The sequence below is a fragment of the Schistocerca gregaria genome, chromosome 5, assembly GCF_023897955.1.
Source record: "Schistocerca gregaria isolate iqSchGreg1 chromosome 5, iqSchGreg1.2, whole genome shotgun sequence".
Lineage (NCBI taxonomy): Eukaryota > Metazoa > Arthropoda > Insecta > Orthoptera > Acrididae > Schistocerca > Schistocerca gregaria.
The window spans coordinates 88,665,660-88,689,297 of record NC_064924.1 but is presented as its reverse complement, the minus strand read 5'-3'; the positions used below and the strand labels follow the sequence as shown (position 1 = coordinate 88,689,297).

General features: G+C 44.6%; 1 protein-coding gene across 1 annotated transcript in view; it reads left to right on the top strand.

The window, feature by feature from the left end:
• Positions 1–23,638, top strand: part of LOC126273232 (O-acyltransferase like protein-like) — a 225,365-nt gene that overhangs the window by 67,008 nt on the left and 134,719 nt on the right. The window contains exon 2 of the mRNA XM_049976776.1: positions 17,652–17,857. Coding sequence (XP_049832733.1) covers positions 17,652–17,857 — 206 coding nt within the window. The remainder of the gene's footprint in view (positions 1–17,651; positions 17,858–23,638) is intronic.

Genomic DNA, 23,638 nt, shown 5'->3' with positions numbered 1-23,638 from the left:
GAGTTGTTGTTGTCATGTAACCACTCCGCCACAGGCCTTGACTTATGAACAGATCATCGATCGTGCTGAAAGATGCAATCACAGTCCCCAAATTACTCTTCAACAGTGGCAAGCAAGAAGGTGCTTAAAATATCAATATAGGCCTGTGCTGTGATAGTGCCACGCAATACAACAAGGGGTGAAAGCCCCCTCTATGAAAAACACAACCACACCATAACACCACCACCTCCGAATCTTACTGTTGGCACTACACACACTGGCAGATGATGTTTACCTTGCATTTGCCACACTCTCACCCTGCCATCGGATCGCCACATTGTGTACCATGATTCGTCACTCCACACAATGTTTTTCCACTGTTCAATCATCCAATTTTTACGCTCCTTACACCAAGCGAGGCGTCGTCTGGCATTTACTGGCTTGATGTGTGGCTAATGAGCAGTTGCTCGACCATGAAATCCAAGTTTTCTCACCTTCCATCTAACTGTCATAGCAGTTGCACTGGATCCTGATGCAGTTTGGAATTCCTGTGTGATGGTCTTGATAGATGTCTGTCTATTACATATTACGACCTCTTCAACTATCGGCAGTCTCTATCAGTCAACTGACAAGGTCAGCCTGTACACTTTTGTGCTGCACGTGTACCTTCACATTTCCACTTCACTATCACATTGGAAGCGGTGGACCTAGGGATGTTTAGGAGTATGGAAATCTAGCATACAGATGTATGACACAATTGACACCCAATCACCTGACCACGTTCGAAGTGCATGAGTTCTACGGAGCACCCCATTCTGCCCTCTCAGGATGTGTAATGACTACTGAGGTCACTGATATGGAGTAGCTGGCAGCAGGTGGCAGTACAATGCGCCTAATATCAAAAACATGTTTTTGGGGGTGTCCGGCTACTTTTGATCACACAGTGTATATTCATTCATTATCTAACAATGAGAGCACTTATCGACTTCCAACGAATCTAAAACATAACTTCAAATTTTCCTGTAGACATCTCTTGAGAGATGACATGTTACTCTCTCACCTATTTTTCGTATATGGAAAACTATTAAAGATTTTATTACAACTTGACACACCTTGTGCAAGACTCTAGAAAGTTAACAGCCTGAGCAGACGTTGATGGAGACTGACAGGGCGCTAAAAGCACGAGATACTTTTATGGTTTTTAGCTCGTACAAATGGCACATTGGGAGTTGAAAGCAATTGGCAGCGAGCCCATCCCTCAGTAAATCTTGCCGGGCAGGCCCACAGCCATACAGGGCAGACAGAGCAGCCCCTCATCGAGACAGTTCTCCAGCAGAGCAATGCCGGTATACCTGCATTGGCCCCAGCCGAAGGTGGGATGGGTGCGACGGGCTGAAGGGACTCATCTACACAGTGGAGTCGTAAACTGGGCATTGTGTGCAGAGCCACATGTAATAAAAATTCGCAAGTTTTCGCGTTCGCCTATACTGCAGATAGGCCTGTGACCACTTCCATTAGCCACCCTGGTTATATAAGAAACTCCTGCGTTTGAGAAACGTTTAGAGACAGAATCTTTATTACACTTCATAGCTAGGACTAACAAGCTCCAAGGCACAGGCAATTGAAAGATTTTGTTGCCCTGGGAAGTGATGCGACTTCAGAGAAACAATCTTCCCCCTCGGTGAAAACTTAAAAAAGTCAGTAATTGACGGTTTCCTTTTTTTCCAGAGATGCAGGTTTCATAACTCTTGCCCTGGTTCGAAAGGAGTTTGAGCTGTCATGTGGGAGGGGAGATTTAGCTCCACTAAAGCCCTATGATTGGCACAAGACGGAGTGAAGGCGGTGTCGTTCGTGCAGTTTGTGGGAAAGCGGATTTATTTATTTATTTTCTAAAGAGGTGAGAGGCAGTCAGGTGTTGGATTTTGATCTGGTAAGAAGTCTTCTGGTCGATGCTCTGGCAAGTGTGGTTGGTGCTTAGGACCTGTCCTGAGACTGACTTCACATGCGAGTAGTTAGACTGGAGAGACTGTAGCGAAGTTCCTACTGTTCCAACAGTGTGACTTCAAACCTTCCAACATCTTGGACTACTCGTTTGCTTAGGACACACTTATTCCTTTTTGGTTTACCAGTCTTGGCGTTTGGTACCATTGTGTGCTCTGTCCTATAAGTGAGCCAAATTGGTCCTTGGTACGACCAGCGAACGAGTGTGTCGCACACTGAAATCTACCGTGATTTCAGGGCTCTGGTAGAGAGTAAATTGTGATGCATCTGCCTGATCGCTAGACCGTGAGATTCTTTGCATTTCTTTCGTGGCCGCGACTGATTCACAGGTGCCGCCTCTCGTCTCGCCTCCAACGTACGCATGTCGCCAGTTGCAAGTTACATCGCCGCACACAGGGTAATGAACTGCTGCTCCGGCCTTGTCAGGGCGCATGGATCACAATCGTCACCTGCTCTCTGCTGCACCTACACAGAGAAAATTCTGTAGATCTGAACAGTCAAAGTCTGCTCAGCGTCGGATCAATTCAGAATGCATTATCCACATTTTTAAGGCCACAGTACTTGACTCACTTCTTCCGTCCAGGATCCTTGTTCATTGTGGTCTTAAACCATCTGTTAATTGTTTACGGTATTCAGTCATAACTTGCTTAGCATAATTTATATCTGTCTTTGTTTTGCGACAGTAAATGTTGTCAGAAAACTAAATTTTGCATACATTCTCAATTTTATTTAGTCAGCCCCTTAGGTTAACTTGCACCCTTACAGAACAAGGAAAGGGGAAAAAAACGTTTATAGCTTATTGCATGTTCGCTGCTCATGCAGTACACCTGAAGAAACAGGCAAGACATTTTAACTGATTACTTCTTTTCTGCCATCTCTAATCGCAACCCATTTTGCAGAGAATATCGACATATACCACTGAAATGTACCGGCAAAATTATATCATTGTACGACACAATATTCATTAGATATAACTTCATAAACATTTAGATGCGTGAGAAAACATTTTAAGCTGTTTTATACATACATCGTTTAAAGAATGTGGGATGAAGCTACTGATTGTTAACTGTAAGCAAGAATGTTTGTTAGGCAAATGCAAGATAACAAAAAACATGTATCAACCAAGCAAATTTTCCCTGTATTTAATCCAAATATAGTATTTTACCAAATAATCATCCTTAAAATGAAAGTTTTAAATATTCCTTTTGGCTAATTGGTTTTCAATTGCACTTCATACTACTGAAGCTACTTTTAATATCTCTGCAATATATTTCTATTGAAACATCACTTTCAGTACTGAGCGAAGCTAAAACCTTGTACCTCGCTAATAGAAACATTTTTGCTTTTATTTAAATTCTATATTTATTGACGAATAGAAATGTGAATTAATACATACTGCACCATAATTTTAGAAGTCTGCCCAGGTTAAGCAGGCACGGTAGCTCAACGTGTTCGATCAGAGAGCTGGATGGCCCTCTGTAATAAAAAAATCTAAGTGAAAGGACCAACAACGAACTCGAACGGATGTCATGTGACATCCGCAAAGACCAAACACAACGAACAAAAGAAAAAAAAGAGAAATAAAAGATACCTGAATGGCCAGGGTGAAGGACTGCCGTCCTAAGGGGCCCGGGTTCGATTCCCGGCTGGGTCGCTCCGCTCAGTAACTAGGTGTTGTGTTGTCTTTATCATCATTTCATCCCCATCCGGCGCTCATGTCGCCCAATGTGTCGTCGAATGTAGTAAGACCTGTAGGAAGGCGGCCGGACCTGCCCCGTAAGCGGCCTCGCAGCCAATGACGCCAAAAGCACATTTCCATAATTTTTAATGAAAATGTCTCCTATTTATTTTCAATTACGTGTTGTGTGAAAATAAATTAAAATTTGATACAGACGTGCGAAATGCCTGTTTATTAAACGGAAAAAGTAATGGTTGAGGTTCACTCAAATGAAACCAGGTCAATGCGTCTACCTTTGCCTTACACGTAAGGTGGCACCACGTAACTGCGCGTATGGTGGTGCCATCTATTGGTAGACACATGCGCGCCCACCGTTTTTTGTTGCACTGCGCCAGTGTGATTTCACGCTGAAGACAAGGTGGTCACACAAGCTATGGTCCACTACCGAACACGCAGGCGAGTAAGCAGGAACAAAGAGGAGTGATTCGATTTTTGGCGGCGGAGGGAGTTGGAGGCCGTGAAATCAAGCTACTTTACACAACCTTAGACGAGCCATCAAGTCGAAACGCTGAGGCATGTTGTCCAACAGCGTTACCCTCCCGCATGATAACGCCCGCCCACACGTGGCCAATGCGGTGAAGACGACATTGAAGCAGTTTCTGTGGGGTACGCTGGAACATCAACCGTACAGTCCCGACCTTTCACCGTGTGACTTTCAATTGTTTGGACCTCAAAAACAAGCTAATCGAGGACATTGATTCGCAACGGATGACGAAGTCAACATAAAAGTTTTCTGGGTGTGGTACCGCGTCATAATAATATAAAAAAAAAACTACTGCTGCTGGAGAAAAACCAACGTTTCGGCCACGGTTGCACCGGCCTTCTGCTGGGTCTAATGGTACGTTCTAGCTCCTTTATTTGTTGTTACTGTTCATTGCGCATGCCATTGCGTCAGAATTTTAAAAAGGTAGTTAGTTTCGTTGGTCACTTAAGGAAGAAGCAGAGAGAACTTTATTTTAATAGGTTGTTGCGGTGGAGGGAGAACGTGACCTCTGTTGTCTATTGGCTCAAGTGTACCATGATTGGTGGCCACCGTCGAATGAGAAGTTTGCTGCTGTTTACCAACTGCTGGACGTCGGCCGCGCGGCGGCAGCTGTTGGACTCTGATTGCTGGCAGCCAAGATGGAGCAAGCCTGAGTCCATCCTCCCTGTTCATGTTGTTAGGGGTTTAAGTGTTTTGATGACCTCTCTAATTTTGCGTTTCGTCATAATTGGCTGCTTGGCCAACATACAGGCTTCGCTGAATTTTATTTCTTTTCCACGGTCTTGCTGATGTTCTGCCACTGCGGATTTGTTGTGTTGCCCTAGACGAATATAGCGCTCGTGTTCCCGAATGCGCGTTGCTATTGACCTACCAGTCTCGCCGATTTATGCCTCTCCACATTCGTATTCCGCCTTGTAAACGCCTGCAGTGTGTAATGCATCCACCTTGTCCTTAGTGGAGCCTACCACGTCCTGGGTCCTAAGACCACTAGAGAAGACTGGAAGCACCCCAACGCGGCGAAGGTGTTTTCCTATTCGGTCAGTAACATTTTTAACGTAAGGTAAGGCTGCAGTTTGTCTATTTCTTGCTTTTCTTTCTTACTTGTGTTCGTCGAAAAGGCCTTGTTTATCGACTAATGACTGTAGCCATTGGCTAGAGACGTTGTGCGTAGCCTTTTAAGCTCAGGTGTGGTGTTTTGAGCATCACTTACGCGCTGCGCATGGATTGCCATAGAACGGATGACAGAGTTCTTCTGCGCTGGATGTTGGTAGAGATTGGGCGTGCAGATACCTGTCTGTATGTGGAGGCTTGCAATATACTCTGTGCCCCAGTGTGCCCTCCGTTCTCCTGTGTATTTCGACGTCTAGAAATGGGATTGCACCATTCTTTTCTACTTCGTGCGGGAACTATCTTCCCATGCATGTTGTTCAAATATTCGTGGAACTTGTGTAGCTCCGTTTCACCATGAGGCCATATAGCAAATGTGACGTCCAAGTACCTGAACCAGCAACGTGGGCGTAAAGGAGCTGAACCGAGGGCCGTTGCTTCAAAGGTTTCCATGAATATGTCGGCTGTCAGCGGAGATAGGGGAGACCCCATTGCTACGCCGTCTGTCTGCTCGTAGTATTTTCCTTGCCATTTGAAGTACGTTGAAGTCAGGCACAACTCAACCAGGTCGCATATGCCTGGCGGGACATGCTCCTGAAGGATGCGTATAGTTTCATCTACTGGCACGTCGTAAATAGTGATTTCACGTCAAAGCTGACCATGATGTCCGTAGGTAAAATTTTTTCTCCCTTTAGACGTTCTATAAAGTGCGTAGAGTTCTTCACATAAGAGTCCGTCTTTCCAACTAGACAGTTTGCAGGCTAGATACTTTGCCAAATTGTAAGTAGGCGAATTGATCCCATTCATTATTGGCCTCAAAGGGTAACTATCCTTTTGTATTTTTGGAACACCGTAAATTTTAGGAGAGACTGGTACTCTGGATTACGAAGTGTGTGACTGGCTTCAGGGCTGGATCCGTCAGCAGCCTACTAGCTTCTTCAAGGATGGAATCGACCGGCTAGTGTCGCAATGGCATAAATGTGCCAACAGTTTTGGCGACTATTTTTGAGTATGTGTACTGTGTATAACTACTTTTTTGAGTTAATAAAATCGTTACCATTACTTTACACTAGTGACCGGGTTTCATTTGAATGCCCCTTATACATCTGGGAGACTGAACGAATACCCAATGACTGGAAAATATCGCTTATCCATCCATTAGGATGCATATAATTACCGAGGGGTATCCCTCCTCGCAGTGACATATAATATCCCGTCAAAAGCTTTGCGAAATAGATTAGAAAATCAAAAGGTGGAATACTTAACAGAATATAGGGAACATGTATTAAATCTAAAGTTATTTACGAGGTATGAGGGCCGATAAAGGATATTTCGTTTGAGGGAGTTGCCGCAGCGTATGTACAACTTAAGAACTACTGCGATGCAGGTGTATAAACACCGACATGTAGACAAGGGACCAGTGTGGCATTCGTGTCCTTCCAATGTGCGCGCGGTGAATGTGGAAAAGTGAACTACGTCGACGTAACTACCAAGTGCGTGCAAACAGGATCAATGTAATGTTATTATTTTATTTACGGCTGAAGGACAAACACCGGTCGAAGCAGTCAGAGAATGAAGAATGTCTATAGGGCAGTAAGTCTGTCGGAAAGCTCTGTTGTGAAATGGTGCGACTAGGGGTGCTGTTGCTTCCTAATTACGCTACTGGCCATTAAAATTGCTGCACCACGAAGATGACGTGCTACAGACGCGAAATTTAACCGTTAAGAAGAAGATGCTGTGATATGATTAGCTTTTCAGAGCATTCACACAAGGTTGGCGCCGTTGGCGACACCTAAAATGTGCTGCCATGACGAAAGTTTCCAACTAATTTCTCATACACAAACAGCAGTTGACCGGCGTTGCCTGGTGAAACGTTGTTCTGGTGCCTCGTATAAGGAGGAGAATTGCGTACCACCACGTTTCCGACTTTGATAAAGGTCGGATTGTAGCCTATCGCGATTGCGGTTTATCGTATCACGACGTTGCTGCTGGCGTTGGTCGAGATCCAATGACTGTTAGCAGAATATGGAATCGGTGGGTTCAGGAGGGTAATACGGAACGCCGTGCTGGATCCCAACGGCCTCGTATCACTATCAGTCGAGATGACAGGCATCTTATCCGCATGGCTGCAACGGATCGTGCAGCCATGTCTCGATCCCTGAGTTAAGAGATGGGGACGTTTGCAAGACAACAACCATCTGCACGAACAGTTCGACGACGTTTGCAACAGCATGGACTATCAGCTCGGAGACCGCGGCTGCGGTTACCCTTGACGCTGCATCACAGACAGGAGCGCCTGCGATGGTGTACTCAACGACGAACCTGCATGCACGAATGGCAAAACGTCATTTTTTCGGATGAATCCAGGTTCTGTTTACAGCATCATGATGTTCTCCGCCGTGTTTGGCGATATCGCGGTGAACGCTCATTGGAAGCGTCTATTCGTCATCGCCATACTGGCGTCACATCCGGCGTGTGGTATGTCGTGCCATTGGTTACACATCTCGGTCGCCTCTTGTTAGCAATGACTGCACTTTGAACAGTGGACGTTACATTTCAGGTGCGTTACGACCCGTGGCTCTACCCTTCATTCGATCCCTGCGAAACCCTACATTTCAGCAGGATAATGCACGACCGCATGTTGCAAGTCCTGTACGGGCCCTTCTGGATACAGAAAATGTTCGACTGCATCCCTGGCCAGCACATTCTCCAGATCTCTCACCAACTGAAAACGTCTGGTCGATGGCGGCCGAGCAACTGGCTCGTCACAATACGCCAGTCACTACTCTTGATGAACTGTGGTATCGTGTTGAAGCTGCATGGGCAGCTGTACCTGTACACACCATCCAAGCTCTGTTTGACTCAATGCCCAGGCGTATAAGGCCGTTATTATGGCCAGAGGTGGCTGTTCTGGGTACTGATTTCTCAGGATCTATGCACCAAAATTGCGTGAAAAACATGTCAGTTCTAGTATAATATATTTGTCCAATGAATTCCCGTTTATCATCTCCATTTCTTCTTGGTGTAGCAATTTTAATGGCCAGTAGTGTACGTATGTTCCCATACCGCAAGTGTCGTAACGCAGAAGTTACGCCAACTCAAGCTGGAGACACTCGAGCACCCGACCTGTAGTCCTCATCTCTCCTCATGCGATTACGCCGCCTTACGACCCTTGAAAAAGGCCCTGAAGGGTCGACGATTCACGTTGAATGAGGATGTGCAGCAGACAGTTGCGGACTTCTTCATACAGCACGACACGGTGTCATACCAAATCGGTATCTTCAACCTGGGGCGTCGGCGGGATGATTACCTCAATGCTCACGGCCATTGTGCCTGATTGGCATACCGATTCTGTGCTATGTCGCCTTCAAACGATAAGTTTCTGATCGCTCTTTACATAAGGAAGTTCGGGCACGAAATAGTAGCCTACTGTTCCATTGACAGAGAAGCAATGTTCAGTGCCCTACAAGAATTTGGAGTAATAAAACAATGTCAGTCACTGAGTAAGCTTTGATTAATACAAATTCCAAAATTAATTTTTTAGTTAAAGTGTCAAAAATTTTCTAACTTAAAGGACACGTAACGCGGGTTCATGAACTGTTTGCATTGTTACTCAATTGCGTTTTAGAGAAAGTCGTAAGAGAATTGAGAAACACCACAGAAGACGAAGGGAAAAACAAAGTGAAAGTTGGATGGAAGAAAGAGAACCTTGAAACTGATTTCTTAGTTTTTCGCTGATGATTTAACAGTCTTATAAGAGAACCTGTAAGATGCAACGAAACAGTTAAACATTCTCCAAGCTGTAGCAGAGAAACTGGTTTAAAATTTTTATTTTACGGAAAACCGTAAACATAACGAATGATAAAGGCGCGTGAAAATATATGGATCAAAATATGGAGAAATAAAGAAATATGCAAAATTTAAATACTTTGGAGAAAGAATCCAGCCAAATGCTCTGAAGAAAGTGTCCAGAAAAATGGAAATGGCATTCCACTTAACAAAGAACAAATACAATAAAAACTCTTATCTAAAAATACAAAACTGCGTCATTACAATGTGGTAATAAACACGGGGTGTATTGTACCTCAGAACGCCTCGCCATAACACCGCCAAACATTTAAATAATTTGGAGAAGAAGGAAAGAAGAATAGTTCGAAAGAAATTGGGTGCAAAATATGATAATGAGATTTAGAACTGGAGGAGCAACAAGAGGGAGTATGAGAAGACTGGGAATGTAACAGATCCAATGACAAAGGGGAGAATTACGTTTTATGCCCACTTAAAAAGAGTAGACAAAAAGAGTCAACTTCTTTGAGAAAGGAGCAAAAACACAAATTTCTTGAGGTATAGAAGTTAAAAGAGATCTATGGGAGTTGGGAGTAACAAAGATGCAGAACATAGACACAAAACGAGTGAATAGGTACAAAAACTCAAGGGAAGGAATGGGGCCAGGCAGAAGAGGAAGAAGAGAAGAACAAAGACCAAGAATGAAGAAGTATTTTGAAGAAAAAAAAAGGAAAATGATATGATGTCATAGATCAGCTGTATGATGTGATCCTGAGTTAGACAAATTCGAATAATAATAATAATAATAATATTTTTATACACAATTTTAATTTATGCGCAATACTCATTTACATAGAAGCAGTAATTAGGAATAAAAAATAATAAGAATGTTGTTTTTATTTAAAAATTGTGACTCAGGATTTGTTTACTGACATTTCCATAATATAGAATTTAAACAAAAGTAATCGGAAATGCATATTTATGTGTTAGGATCATACACAGCTTACATCGCCCAACAACAACGTACCTCATAGTGGTTATTAAAGGCGACGACCGAATGTACTGCAATGGCACATGTAGTTCCACCGCATTCCCTCAAAATCCTGTGTGTCCGTTGTGCACTCTGGAACAGGCGGCGGGTGGTAAACAGCTTACACACCTGACCACCAGACATACTGTACACAACTTGCTCATTGCGTGTGTGTCACGTGATGGCCTAATGCATCACACCGGCGCATTAACTTGTTCCGCACGCATACAACTATAGCTGGTGTCAGTTGTCCATTGGATCAGACAGTTTGTTACGAGTCCACGGTGCGGTGTGTTATTGTGTAGAGTGCATGACACGTAATCAAAGATGGAAATTTGCAAGAGTTGGTACACTTGCCTTTAATGTATGCTGCGCGAGGACGTTGCGCCCGTAAAGCTGCGCGAATGTAGAGAGAACGCTTTCCCAACAAGCGTCATTGTAGCTGCAAGACGTTTATGATGATGATGATGATGATGAAATTTGGTATATGTGTATGTGTGTGTGTGAGGTGGGGGGGGGAGGGGCATCTGCGCGGTTATCAGCGCCCGTATAAATTCCCAACATTTGCTCAGTCCAGTCTCGCCACTTTCATGAATGATGATCAAATGATGAGTACAACGCAAACACCCAGTCATTTCGAGGCAGGTGAAAATCCCTCACCCCGCCAGGAATCGAACCCGGGACCCGTTGTTCGGGAAGCGAGAGCGCGACCGCGAGACCACGAGCTGCAGACTGAGAGAAGTCCATCTCTGTGGGTACCAACATACGAGAGACTCGACAGAGAGACGGACAATGTTCGCGCCAAAGACATCTCCAAACACCAGACTTTGAAGAGGTGGTGTTGGGTCGTGTGGCCGACCACGCAGCAACAAGAAGCCGTCAACTTGCCTGTGAGGAGAGTTCTGGAGGAACAGACATTCCATCCATATCATGAAGAACGTGTGGAAGCACTAGGACCTACATATTTTGAGCCCGCATACTCTTCTGTCAATGGATTGTCTACCTCAGTGTTGTAGCGCCGAGCTTCGTACAGTTTGTATTGTTCACGGATGAGGTCTCATTCTCAAGTGATGGTGTTTTCAGAAGCCACAACAGTCTGGAGTGAGGACAATCCCCACACCGTCCCCATCGGTGACCACTATCAACGATTGTCTATCAACGTATAGGCGGGCACTGCCCAAGCTCGCCTAATAGGACCTTATTTCCTGCATCCTCGTTTGACTGGACGATGTTGCCTAGGGTTTCCGCGAGATGTGCTTCTACGGTTCTTGGAGACTGTACCCCTTGTTGTCCGCCAAAGGATGTCGTTCAATCACGACGGTACACCAGCATACTTCAGTGTTAATGTCCACGAGCGCCTGAACAGCATTTACCCTCATCGTCGGATTGGAAGAGGGCGTCCTGTCCCATGGCTAGCGCAATCGCCATATCTCACACCTGTGGACTTTTTCCTCTGGGGTTACGGGAAGACGTTGGTGTATGAAACACCCGTAAAACTGGATGAAGGCTTGCTAGGTAGTGTCCAAGCTCTCTGTCTCTTGGTACAACAGACACCAGGGGTCTTTGAGAGAGTACAACAGAACTTTTTGCGCATTTGTAATACAAGCATTGACATTTGCGGTCGTCACTTTGAACAGTTACTATGAGCTACTGAGCACTGTTATTATGCGATGTACGCTGTGTATACACTGGGCGTGAAGTCCCAGTACCCTCTAGTATCAAAGGCTGACTGATTTGGTCCGTTTTAGCACAAGTACATACTTATGCATTAAGTGTCCACCACATCGAAATGCTCCCCATCGTGCTGTAAACACATTTCCATATGCTTCCATGTTCTTCTTGACATATTTTTGAGCATGTCCGATGCTACACTTCGAAATGCATCCTCAGCAGCACTGCGCAGTTCTTCGGTTGTAGCACAATGACATGAAGATGCATGTACCTCAATAACTTTCCATAAGAGGTTGTCAGGTATGGTGAGGTCAGGACTTCTTGGTGGCCATTTCAATTGAGCTGGTGTTGCTGTTGAACCACGGCATATCCACCGCCTGGGAATGTGTTCAATGAGGAACTCCCACACTCCTAAGCGTAGTGAGGAGGCATTCCGTCTTGCCACAATGTTGTGCATTCTGTGAGTCCCCTTTCATAAAGCTATTAGCATGTTTGTTACATGTGTAAATAATATGCGCCATTCGCGGGCCCTTCAAAGAAGTACTGTCCAGGCAGACGTTATGATGTCACTGGTGCCAATACCATTATGTGATGCGGATTCTTTTCTACCTCGACTGTGTAGTGAGGATTCTCTCTGTCCCAAGCGAAAATATTCTTCGGACATGCGCGTGAGCTGCGATAAATGGCACATTAATCCGAAAACATAACCTTGGCACGGTTCACTACACTTGGAAACGGAATTAACAAAGCATAGCATGCTAAAACATGCTCATTCTGGTCTGCATCCGATTACTCGTTTACGAATGTCGTTAGAAAACGTCTGACCATAAGGTTTTTTTTTCGTGTAATCTCGCACTGTTGTCTACCGAGATTCGAAGCATTTTTCCTTGTTGACGTCATAGGAGGCTGTTCAATCGAAGCAGAGACTGCGGCAAATACTTTTTCTCGAGTCTTCTTCCTTCCACCCTGCACCCTGTCTTTGACTCTACCAAAAGAAAAAGTGCGTCTTTCCTAACCCCGATGTGTTGCTTTTCGTGGTGGAGTCTTATTAAATCTTTCCTGGAATGCTCCCATAATCTGTCTCCTTGTCTGCCCTGTGTGTTGTCGATCGTGCAACCACACACTTGTTACTAAGCGTTCCTCAATACTGTAACTATCACTGCTCACATCTGCCATGACTACAAATCTTTTCTGCGACTGCGGAAACATGAACTCCAGCAAGTGATAAGAAGTAACGTAGCTAATACAATGAAGAGCCAAAGAAACTGGTACACATGCCTAATATCGTGCTGGGTCGCCGTGGACACGCGGAAGTGCCGCAACACTACGTGGCATGGACTCAACTAATGTCTGAAGTAGTTTAAGCTCAGAAGAGTGTTCCAGGAGGAACTGCTGTAGCAGTTGTGGACTTGTGGGGTGTCACAGTGTCCTGCTGGAATAGCCCAAGTCCGTCGGAGTTCGCGATTACGCGAATGGGCGCAGGTGATCAGACAGGATGCTTACGTACGTATCACCTGCCAAAGTTGTATCTAGAGTTATCGGCGGGCCCATATCACTCCAACTGCACACGTCCCATACCATTACAGAGCCTCCACCAGCTTGAACTTTCCCCTACTGACATGCAGGGTCCATGGATTCATGAAATTGCCTGCATACCCATACACGTCCATCCACTGGATACAATTTCAAACTACAGTCGTCCGACCAGGCAACATGTTTCCAGTCATCAACAGTCCAATGTCAGTCTTGACGGGCCCAGCCGGGGTCTAAAGCTTTGTGTTGTGAAATACTCAAGGGTACACGAGTGGGTCTTCGGCTCCGAAATCCAATTTCGATGATGTTTCGTTGAATGTTTTACGCCCTGACACTTGTTTATGGCTCAGCATTGAAATATGCATCAATTTGCGGAAGGGTTGTGCTTCTGTCACGTTGAATGATTCTCTTCAGTCGTTGTTGGTCCCGTTCTTGCAGGATCTTTTTCTGGCCGCAGCGATGTCGGAGGTTTGATGTTTTACTGGATTCCTGATATTTATGGCACACTCGTGAAATGGTGGTATGGAAAGATCCCCACTTCATCGCTACCTCTGAGATGCTGTGTCCCATTGTTCGTGCCCCGACTATTATGTCACATTCGAACTCACATTAATGTTGATAACCAGGAATTGTAGCAGCAGTAACCGACCTAACAATACTCCAGACATTTGTCGTCGTATATAGGCGTTGCTGATCGCAGCGCCGTATTCTTCCTGTTTACATTGAACGGTTACCTTCCCCGTTGTTATCTGTTTTCTCGCTCTTCCAATCTATGTTAGAGCATGCCGGTTGCATGTGTGCCAAGTCATCTCATATACACGCTGCTTACCCGCTTGGTTCAAAACTCGGAAGGATTCATTGAAAGGGGACCGGCCTGAAGTTAATATTTGCTTGATTAAGTGATTATCATGTTAAGATTTCGCAGCGGATAGCGCGGGGGGAGGGCTCAAGCAACCAAGTGGGCAAGTAATTAATTACCACGCTAGAACATGCTCTATATTCTCTATCCTTGTTAATTATCATTCCCGCCAGATTATCTTGACTTCAATTTAGAACTAACGTTGTTGTCTACACAGGATGGCCGGCCGCGGTGGTCTCGCGGTTCTAGGCGCGCAGTCCTGAACCGTGAGACTGCTACGGTCGCAGGTTCGAATCCTGCCTCGGGCATGGATATGTGTGTGATGTCCTTAGGTTAGTTAGGTTTAAGTAGTTTAAAGTTCTAGGGGACTGATGACCACAGCAGTTGAGTCCCATAGTGCTCAGAGCCATTTGAACCATTTTCTACACAGGATGAGAGTGTTCGGAATAGCCACTGAATCCATGAAATAAAATTCATATGATATATTTATTATTTACCCAGAAACTTTACAAATCCTATGTCCATTTCCTTTACTCGCTACTTAAGCGATTTCATAATTGCAATTAACAAAGCAAAGATGGACAAATTCTATCTTATCTAGCACTGAAGGTGCCCATATCATCAGAAGTCTATTCAACACTCTCTCGCACTGAAGGTGCGTATACAATCAGAAATCTGGTCTCGTTTATAATATCGTGCACTGGGAAAGGGGAGGGATCTACGTTGCTGCATCTGTAGCCCTGTCTCCTTGGACAGCGATTGAAATTCGCACCCCATGTTGTTACTTGGACCGAATCGATATGAATTAATGAACCGCGGTTCGGTTTCTCAATGGTAACTCTCTGTATTACTTCTCAGCACCGTTCCCTTACTCAAAATTATAGCGAAGATTCTTGGCGGGAAAACGGGGGTTGGGGATGGGGGGCAAAGCAGACATAAACATCTCTCGTACACACAAAAAACAATATCTTTAAAAATAAAACACCCTATAAAATTTGGCATACGCAAATTAACGATTTATGCCACACGCAAGCATCCTCACCGTCACAAAGAATGAACTGGTGCAATTCCCGTGGGTGATCGACACCAACGGCAAATTTTTTGTAGTTACCCCATTGTGCATTCTTGTTTTCAGTCTATATGATTATTCAGTCGCACAACCTATTTTTTACCAATTAGTTAGAACGTGGAACCTTCCCCAGGTTGCTGCTTGCAAAAGGGAAAATCATTAATCAAAAGATCCGTGCACAAAATTTATGAATTTTCCAAAAAATTGCGTCACACGCTTAGAGCCTTAAGTAACTCACACAAAACACACGCATATCCTAGCAGGTTTCACACGGAATCATGGTCTAAATTTCTCATCAGCAGTTACGACTACGTGTTAAGCCAACTAGGCTGCGTGAGGCCCCATGTTACTTTAACAAGACCAGTAAGAGATTTAAAATTGCAAAACGCTACTGCTAAAAGTGGAACTATATGGTTTTTTATACTCTTGCTGCTCTCGTGTGCTGATGGTACTAAGTGATTGTATTAGTACAAATGGATAACGTGAAACCCCATCCTCACCTCTGGAAAAGAAACCCTAACTGAAAATTTTAATTTTACAAGCAAAATTCCTCAAAAAAAATGAATGGTCGTAATGACATGCTAACTACTTCCACCCTGAAAAAGAGTGGATTAATACAATAAATTATACCTCATCCCACAAAGGATTTGGCGGCAAAGACGGAGATCGCCCTCGATTATGTCCGCTCAGTTCAACAGCTTCCCCCAGAGTGCCCCTGTCATGGCGGCCCTCACCGGTAGTTCTCCTGCGCCCTGGAGGGGAGGAGTACCAGTTACCATCCCCGAACTACCCCTGGCAAACACGTGCAACATCGCTGCCTTTATCCCAAATTTATGTTGGCACTAACTAACTTCTGCCTTGCTTCTAAGAACAGAAGAACTCTTAACTCGAAATTAATTAACCCAAGGCAAAGCAGAGGAATAAAGGAAAGGAAGTGCATTTATGTAATTATGAATTAAATAAACAGATAGTCCATTTCCTCACTCAAGTTATGACATTTCTTACATTTGGAAAAATAATGAAAACATCTCAAACATCTGTTGTTGTTGTGGTCTTCAGTCCTGAGACTGGTTTGATGCAGCTGTCCATGCTTCTTTATCCTGTGCAAGCTGCTTCATCTCCCAGTACGTGCTGCAACCTACATCCTTCTGAATCTGTTTAGTGTATTCATCTCTTGGTGTCCCTCTACGATTTTTACCCTCCACGCTGCCCTGCAATACTAAACTGGTGATCCCTTGATGCCTCAGACCATGTCCTACCAACCGATCCCTTCTTCTAGTCAAGTTGTGCCACAAAATCCTCTACTCCAAATTCTATTCAGTGCCTCCTCATTATTTACATGATCTACCCATCTAATCTTCAGCATCCTTCTGTAGCACCAGATTTCGAAAGCTTCTATTTTGTTCTTGTCCAAAACTATTTATCGTCCACGTTTCACTTCCATACATGGCTACACTCCATACAAATACTTTCAGAAACGACTTCCTGACATTTAAATCTATACTCGATGTTAACAAATTTCTCTTCTTCAGTAACGCTTTCCTTGCCATAGCCAGTCTACATTTTATATCCTCTCTATTTCCTCCATCATGAGTTATTTTGCTCCCCAAATAGCAAAACTCCTTTACTACTTTAACTGTCTCATTTCCTAATCCAATTCCCTCAGCATCACCGGATTTAATTCGTCTACATTCTATTATCCTCGTTTTGTTTTTGTTGATGTTCATCATATATCCTTTCAAGACATTGTCCATTCCGTTCAAATGCTCTTCCAAGTCAAATATCTATATCATTTAATATAAAGCGACGGAACAAGCTAATTATAATGAGATGGACCAAGCTGTTCCCTCTCAACATATCAAACTGAGTCAAATGGCTCTGAGCATTACGGACTTAACATCTGAGGTCATCAGTCCCGTAGAACTTAGAACTACTTAAACCTTACTAACCTAAGGACAACACACACAGCCATGCCCGTGCAGGATTCAAATCTGCGACCGGAGCGGTCGCGCGGTTCCAGACTGAAGCGCCTAGGACCGCTCGGCCACTACGGGCTGCCTCTCAACATATCTCTGTATTTGAATACGCATGCCTATACCAGTTTCTTTGGCGCTTCAGTGTAACAACATTTGCTACTAAACAGTGATTACAGAGGTACGGGGGCTTCTCGGCTACTCTACATGTCCACAACAACAAATATGCGTTCCAGCCCTTTGGTGCCCTATCTCAATATAACCGGTTGTGGACCCACTGTTACCTGTTTCAATTTGACCCAAAAGGTTTGAGACGCCCAGTATATTTTGTGGTGCGGGTCCTTGAGCTGCAGCGTAGATAACCTGCGTGCAAGTGCTACAGCGCTTGGGAGACTGCACGTTCAGTATGTGCTCTTTGCAGTGGCGGACGCGTGGGCCAAGCCGGCACCAGGCGTGCTGTCGGGGAACACGCGGCTGCTGGGAGACTACGACGAGTGCGTGGCCGCCGGGGGCCGCCTGTGCGTGGCAGACCTCGTCCCCAGAGCGGGGGGCGGCGGGGGCGGCGCAGCGCAGCTGCTGGCGGCGGCCACCGCGCACCGCGCCGCTCTGGAGGCGACGCATCGTCAGGTGAGCAAGCGAGACACCTCCCAGCACACGATTCCTGTCTCAATACGGGAGCGTGGATCGATCTTTTCTGAAAGAGTTTACTTTATTTACTAGCGATTCATCAAGAACATTAACACATCTAAACACACTAGGTTGCCAGGAAGTAAGTGATGGAAAATGAAATTACTTTTAACAAATGTGAATTTTATTCCTAAAAGCTTTTCCAAAACATATTTAAAATTATAAGCAGAAAAGCACAATTTTATTTACAGGGCGAAGAAACAATATTAACAGTATGAGCCTTCGGGCTGAGAAGCTTGCCGGCTCCCAGCCGTAGTCATGACCGCTCACTACAACCTCTGAAAGAGTACACTGGTGCAAATCTGCAACACACCAGATTACGTTAAACTAAAAAAAAATTTTAACAACTCACACAAACACGTAAACTATGCACCCCGCAAGAGGGATGGAAATGGTACAACACTCATTATTTTCCACCGAAAGTGCAATTTGTCTTTTTTTTACAGTATAAGGTTGGAAACCTTATAACCTAAAATGACTATTTAAATAAAACCCATAAAATGCAGGCTTACATAAGATGTACAACATGCTCTACATTACACATATACCACCTCACAAGATGATAGGAAATATAAAGACATATTTCAGGAATTCGGCCTTTGAGCAATAAATTCGTTAACACCGAATCCGACAAACATGACAGAGGTAGCTATTAACGTATGGCACATTGACAGGGAGGGGTACTAAACAACCCGAACCGCTGCTTGCTCTAAACCTCCCCAATTCCACAAGAGAAAAAAAGGACCACTCAGTTCACAATAACCACCTTCCCACGGGTGGCAAAACGTAGAATAATAGTCGGGCGACCCCAAAACATAGCGGCTGGTGACCTCACCAAGAAAACAAGTAGAATTTAACAAGTAAATGAAACAACATATCTCCAACCACTTAACTTCTAACAAACTGGCGCAGCATCCCCAACGCTCTCCCGAACCGCCCGCTGCCAGCCGCTTCAACGGACGCGGGAAGGCGCGCCGATCCCCCGTCTTACGGCGTCGCAGCTCGCCCCAGCCAGCCCGATGACGTGGTTCCGCTCCTGCTGCTCTCGTGTGAACCGCGAACCCACTGCCCCTTTCTATACGGCGCTGCCCACTGGACTCACGTGGGAACCTCACATGCGTCGACGCTCAAGGCGGAAAAGTCATCTCCTGTCATCAGTGCGCGACCGACCAACCGACCGATCCAACTGCCAGTGACCGTTGCCCGAGCAACTCGAGCAGACTGGCGGCCTAACGCGCAGACTCAGATGCAGGAACTCAGCCGCGACCGGGCGACCACTAGCTGAGCTCTGTTACTTGAGGAGTGGCAAGACTCTCATTTTCTGGCTGTAAAGTTTGATCCAAACGACAGACATACTAGCACTCCGACGACAGACAGACACTAACTGCCGCACAAATGCGAACGAGAGACAGACCAGCAACTGGTGACGAGAGTCTGACCTAGCCTTACTGCGACTGACCCCATGCCGAGCTGATAGCGCCCCCTTAAATGCACGTGAACAGGCATCCTTTCCGCTTTCCCTCCAGAGGGGGACACAAAAGCTGCGATTATCACAGCGGCGCCACTGACAGAAACGGAGGGCGACTGCTTCACACAACGCGCTGCAGCCCGCTCTTAAAAAAAGAAATTTTTTACCACTGCTCATTCCGCTCCAATAATTTTTTTTCGGTTCACGTCTGAAGCATCAATACGAAAACATATAAATATTCACAGACTACATACTCTGAGATGACGAAACTCACTAGATATCTGCTAATATCACATTGGAAATCCTTTTGCCCGACGTAGTCCAAAACTCGACGTGGAATAGGCTCGAAAAGTCGTTAAAAGTCCCCTACAGAAATATTGAGCCACGCTGCCTCAACAGCCGTTCGTAATTGCGAAGACGTTATTGGTGCAGGATTTTGTGCACGAAATGACCTCATAAATGTTGGCTGGGATTCACGTCGGGCGATCTGGTTGGCCGTTTGATTCGCTCAAATCGTTCAGAATGTTCTTCAAACCAATTATGAACAATTTTGGCCTTGTGACTTGGTGCCTTGTCATCTATAAAAGTTCCATAGTTGTTTGGATTCCAGAAGTCCATGAATGACTGTAAATGTTCTCCTAGCAGCCGAACATACCCACTTCCAGTCAATGATCGGTTCACACTCTGGCGTTAGGAACTTGCTTATTAATAATAGTGATGCTGTAACTGTTGGTTGGTAATATTTACTGACAAAATGCAACCTAACGCTAGATTGCGTACTTACGGCTATCCTGTGTGGCCGTATTTTAGTACGACTTTAAAAGAGAGAGAGAGATTATTAATTGATCACCGATGCGTCGGTTCTCGATTGTGTTCAGGAGACGTACGGATTGATTACGCGAATAATTGACCTTTTGACCCGGGCTGCCCTCGCGCAATCAGAATCTTCGATGAAAAAACCTAAGGGAACTATTTGAATATAAAAATGGAAGTGAAAGCAAATTAGTGGAATTTTGTAAGAGAAAGATTAACAGATCGGAAGTCGAACACATTAGTGGTCTCCCAAATATAATCGAGACGCCGCGTAAAGATAATATACAATTTGAACATCATTTTTGGTTAGTGAAAGAAAAGAATAAGAAGAACATTACTGCGTCGTAAAATATTAATATATTTTGAACAAATCGGCTTCAAACTTCTACACATTGACAAATGCACAACAAATGCATGAATGACATCTGGTATTTCTTTTGTGAATGGCACAGTCCCGTAATCGCTGCTTTGTCAGTTCGTTCCTTCTTAAAATTAAATCTCCTTGCGTGTGCCTAAGTACATTGTATCCACACCCGAGTCACCGAAATGTTTGTTCGTCGTTTCACATTGTTTTTACACAAAATAAAAATACAACTTGTAGCAACGTCTTAACTTGTCGGCGACCAAAAGTACAAGGGATAATGAAGTCTCTAGAATATTTCTTAACAGAAGATAGATTATTATTTCTTCTGTTTGGCAGATTATTGCTATCAAGCGCTGCGGCAATGATTTTAAATATCTGGGCCCAGTGGGTCGTAATGTTTATTTAGAGTATTTTGTCGCTGGATATAGGCGCACATAAAAAAAATCATCTCTTTACTGTCGCGCAGTGATGCTTAGCATCTTTGCGAACTACAGCTCGTTGGTTGCCCTTTTCTTATATGACAAATATCTCACATGCAAAGTAGCTGAAATCCAATAATAATACAACACCCCACCATACCGTTATGGACCCACCACCAACTTGCACGGTGCCTTGTTGACAACTTGGGTCTGTGGCTTAGTCGGGTCTACGCCACACTCGAAACCTACAATTAGATTTTACCTACTGTAATAGGGACTCGTCTGCCGGGCCACGGTTTTCCATACTGTCCAGCCGGTATGAGCCCAGAAGAAGTGCTGCAGGCGATGTTGCGCTGTTAGCAAAGGCACTCGCGCCGTCAGTCTGCTGCCATAGCGCAATAACAACAAATTTCGCCGCACTGTCCAAGTCCCACAATAATTTCTGCAGTTTTCCCACACAGTGTTGCTTGTCTGTTAGCATCGACAACGCTACTCAAACGACGCTGCTCTTGGTCGTTAAGTGAATGCCGTCGGCCACTGAGTTGTCTGTGCTGGGAGGTAATGCCTGAAATTTGGTATTCTCAGCACACTATTTCCACTGTGGATCTCTGTATAAAAAATTCCCTAACGATTTCCGAAATGGATTGTTCCACGTGTTTAGCTCCAACCACCATTCCGCGGTCTAAGTCTGTTAATTCCCGTCGTGTGGCCATAATAATATCGATTATCTTTTCACATTAAACATGTGAGTACAAATGACTGCTCCGCAGTGCAGTGTCCTTTTATACCTCGTGTATCACCACCATCCCCCCATGACCCATGGGCCTTGCCGTTGGTGGGGAGGCTTGCGTGCCTCAGCGATACAGATGGCCGTACCGTAGGTGCAACCACAACGGAGGGGTATCTGTTGATAGGCCAGACAAACATGTGGTTCCTGAAGAGGAGCAGCAGCCTTTTCAGTAGTTGCAGGGGCAAAAGTCTGGATGATTGACTGATCTGGCCTTGCAACATTAACCAAAACGGCCTAGCTGTGCTGGTACTGCGAACGGCTGAAAGCAAGGGGAAACTACAGCCGTAATTTATCCCGAGGACATGCAGCTTTACTGTATGACTAAATGATGATGACGTCCTCTTGGGTAAAATATTCCGGAGGTAAAATAGTCCCCCATTCGGATCTCCGGGCGGGGACTACTCGGGAGGACGTCGTTATCAGGAAAAAGAAAACTGGCATTCTACGGATCAGAGCGTGGAATGTCAGATCCCTTAATCGGGCAGGTAGGTTAGAAAATTTAAAAAGGGAAATGGATACGTTAAAGTTAGATATAGTGGGAATTAGTGAAGTTCGGTGGCAGGAGGAACAAGACTTTTGGTCAGGCGAATACAGGGTTCTAAATACAAAATCAAATAGGGGTAATGCAGGAGTAGGTTTAATAATGAATAGGAAAATAGGAGTGCGGGTAAGCTACTACAAACAGCATAGTGAACGCATTATTGTGGCCAAGATAGACACAAAGCCCATGCCTACGACAGTAGTACAAGTTTATATGCCAACTAGCTCTGCAGATGATGAAGAAATTGATGAAATGTATGATGAGATAAAAGAAATTATTCAGGTAGTGAAGGGAGACGAAAATTTAATAGTCATGGGTGACTGGAATTCGTCAGTAGGACAAGGGAGAGAAGGAAACATAGTAGGTGATTATGGATTGGGGCTAAGAAATGAAAGAGGAAGCCGTCTGGTAGAATTTTCCACAGAGCATAACTTAATCATAGCTAACACTTGGTTCAAGAATCATAAAAGAAGGTTGTATACATGGAAGAATCCTGGAGATACTAAAAGGTATCAGATAGATTATATAATGGTAAGACAGAGATTTAGCAACCAGGTTTTAAATTGTAGGACATTTCCAGGGGCAGATGTAGACTCTGACCACAATCTATTGGTTATGACCTGTAGGTTAAAACTGAATAAACTGCAAAAAGGTGGGAATTTAAGGACATGGGATCTGGATAAGCTGAAAGAACCAGAGGTTGTACAGAGTTTCAAGGAGAGCATAATGGAACAATTGGCAGCAATGGGGGAAAGAAAACAGTTGAAGAAGAATGGGTAGCTCTGAGGGATGAAGTAGTGAAGGCAGCAGAGGATAAAGTAGGTAAAAAGACGAGGGTTGCTAGAAATCCTTGGGTAACAAAAGAAATATTGAATTTAATTGATGAAAGGAGAAAATATAAAAATGCAGTAAATGAAGCAGGCAAAAAGGAATACAAACATCTCAAAAATGAGATTGACAGGAAGTGCAAAATGGCTAAGCAGGGATGGCTAGAGGACAAATGTAAGGATGTAGAAGCTTATCTCACTAGGGGTAAGATAGATACTGCCTACAGGAAAATTAAAGAGACCTTTGGAGAGAAGAGAACCACGTGTATGAATATCAAGTGCTCAGATAGCAATCCAGTTCTAAGCAAAGAAGGGAAGGCAGAAAGGTGGAAGGAGTATATAGAAGGTTTATACAAGGGCGATGTACTTGAGGACAACATTATGGAAATGGAAGAGGATGTAGATGAAGACGAAATGGGAGGTAAGATACTGCGTTAAGAGTTTGACAGAGCACTGAAAGACCTGAGTCGAAACAAGGCCCCGGAGTAGACAACATTCC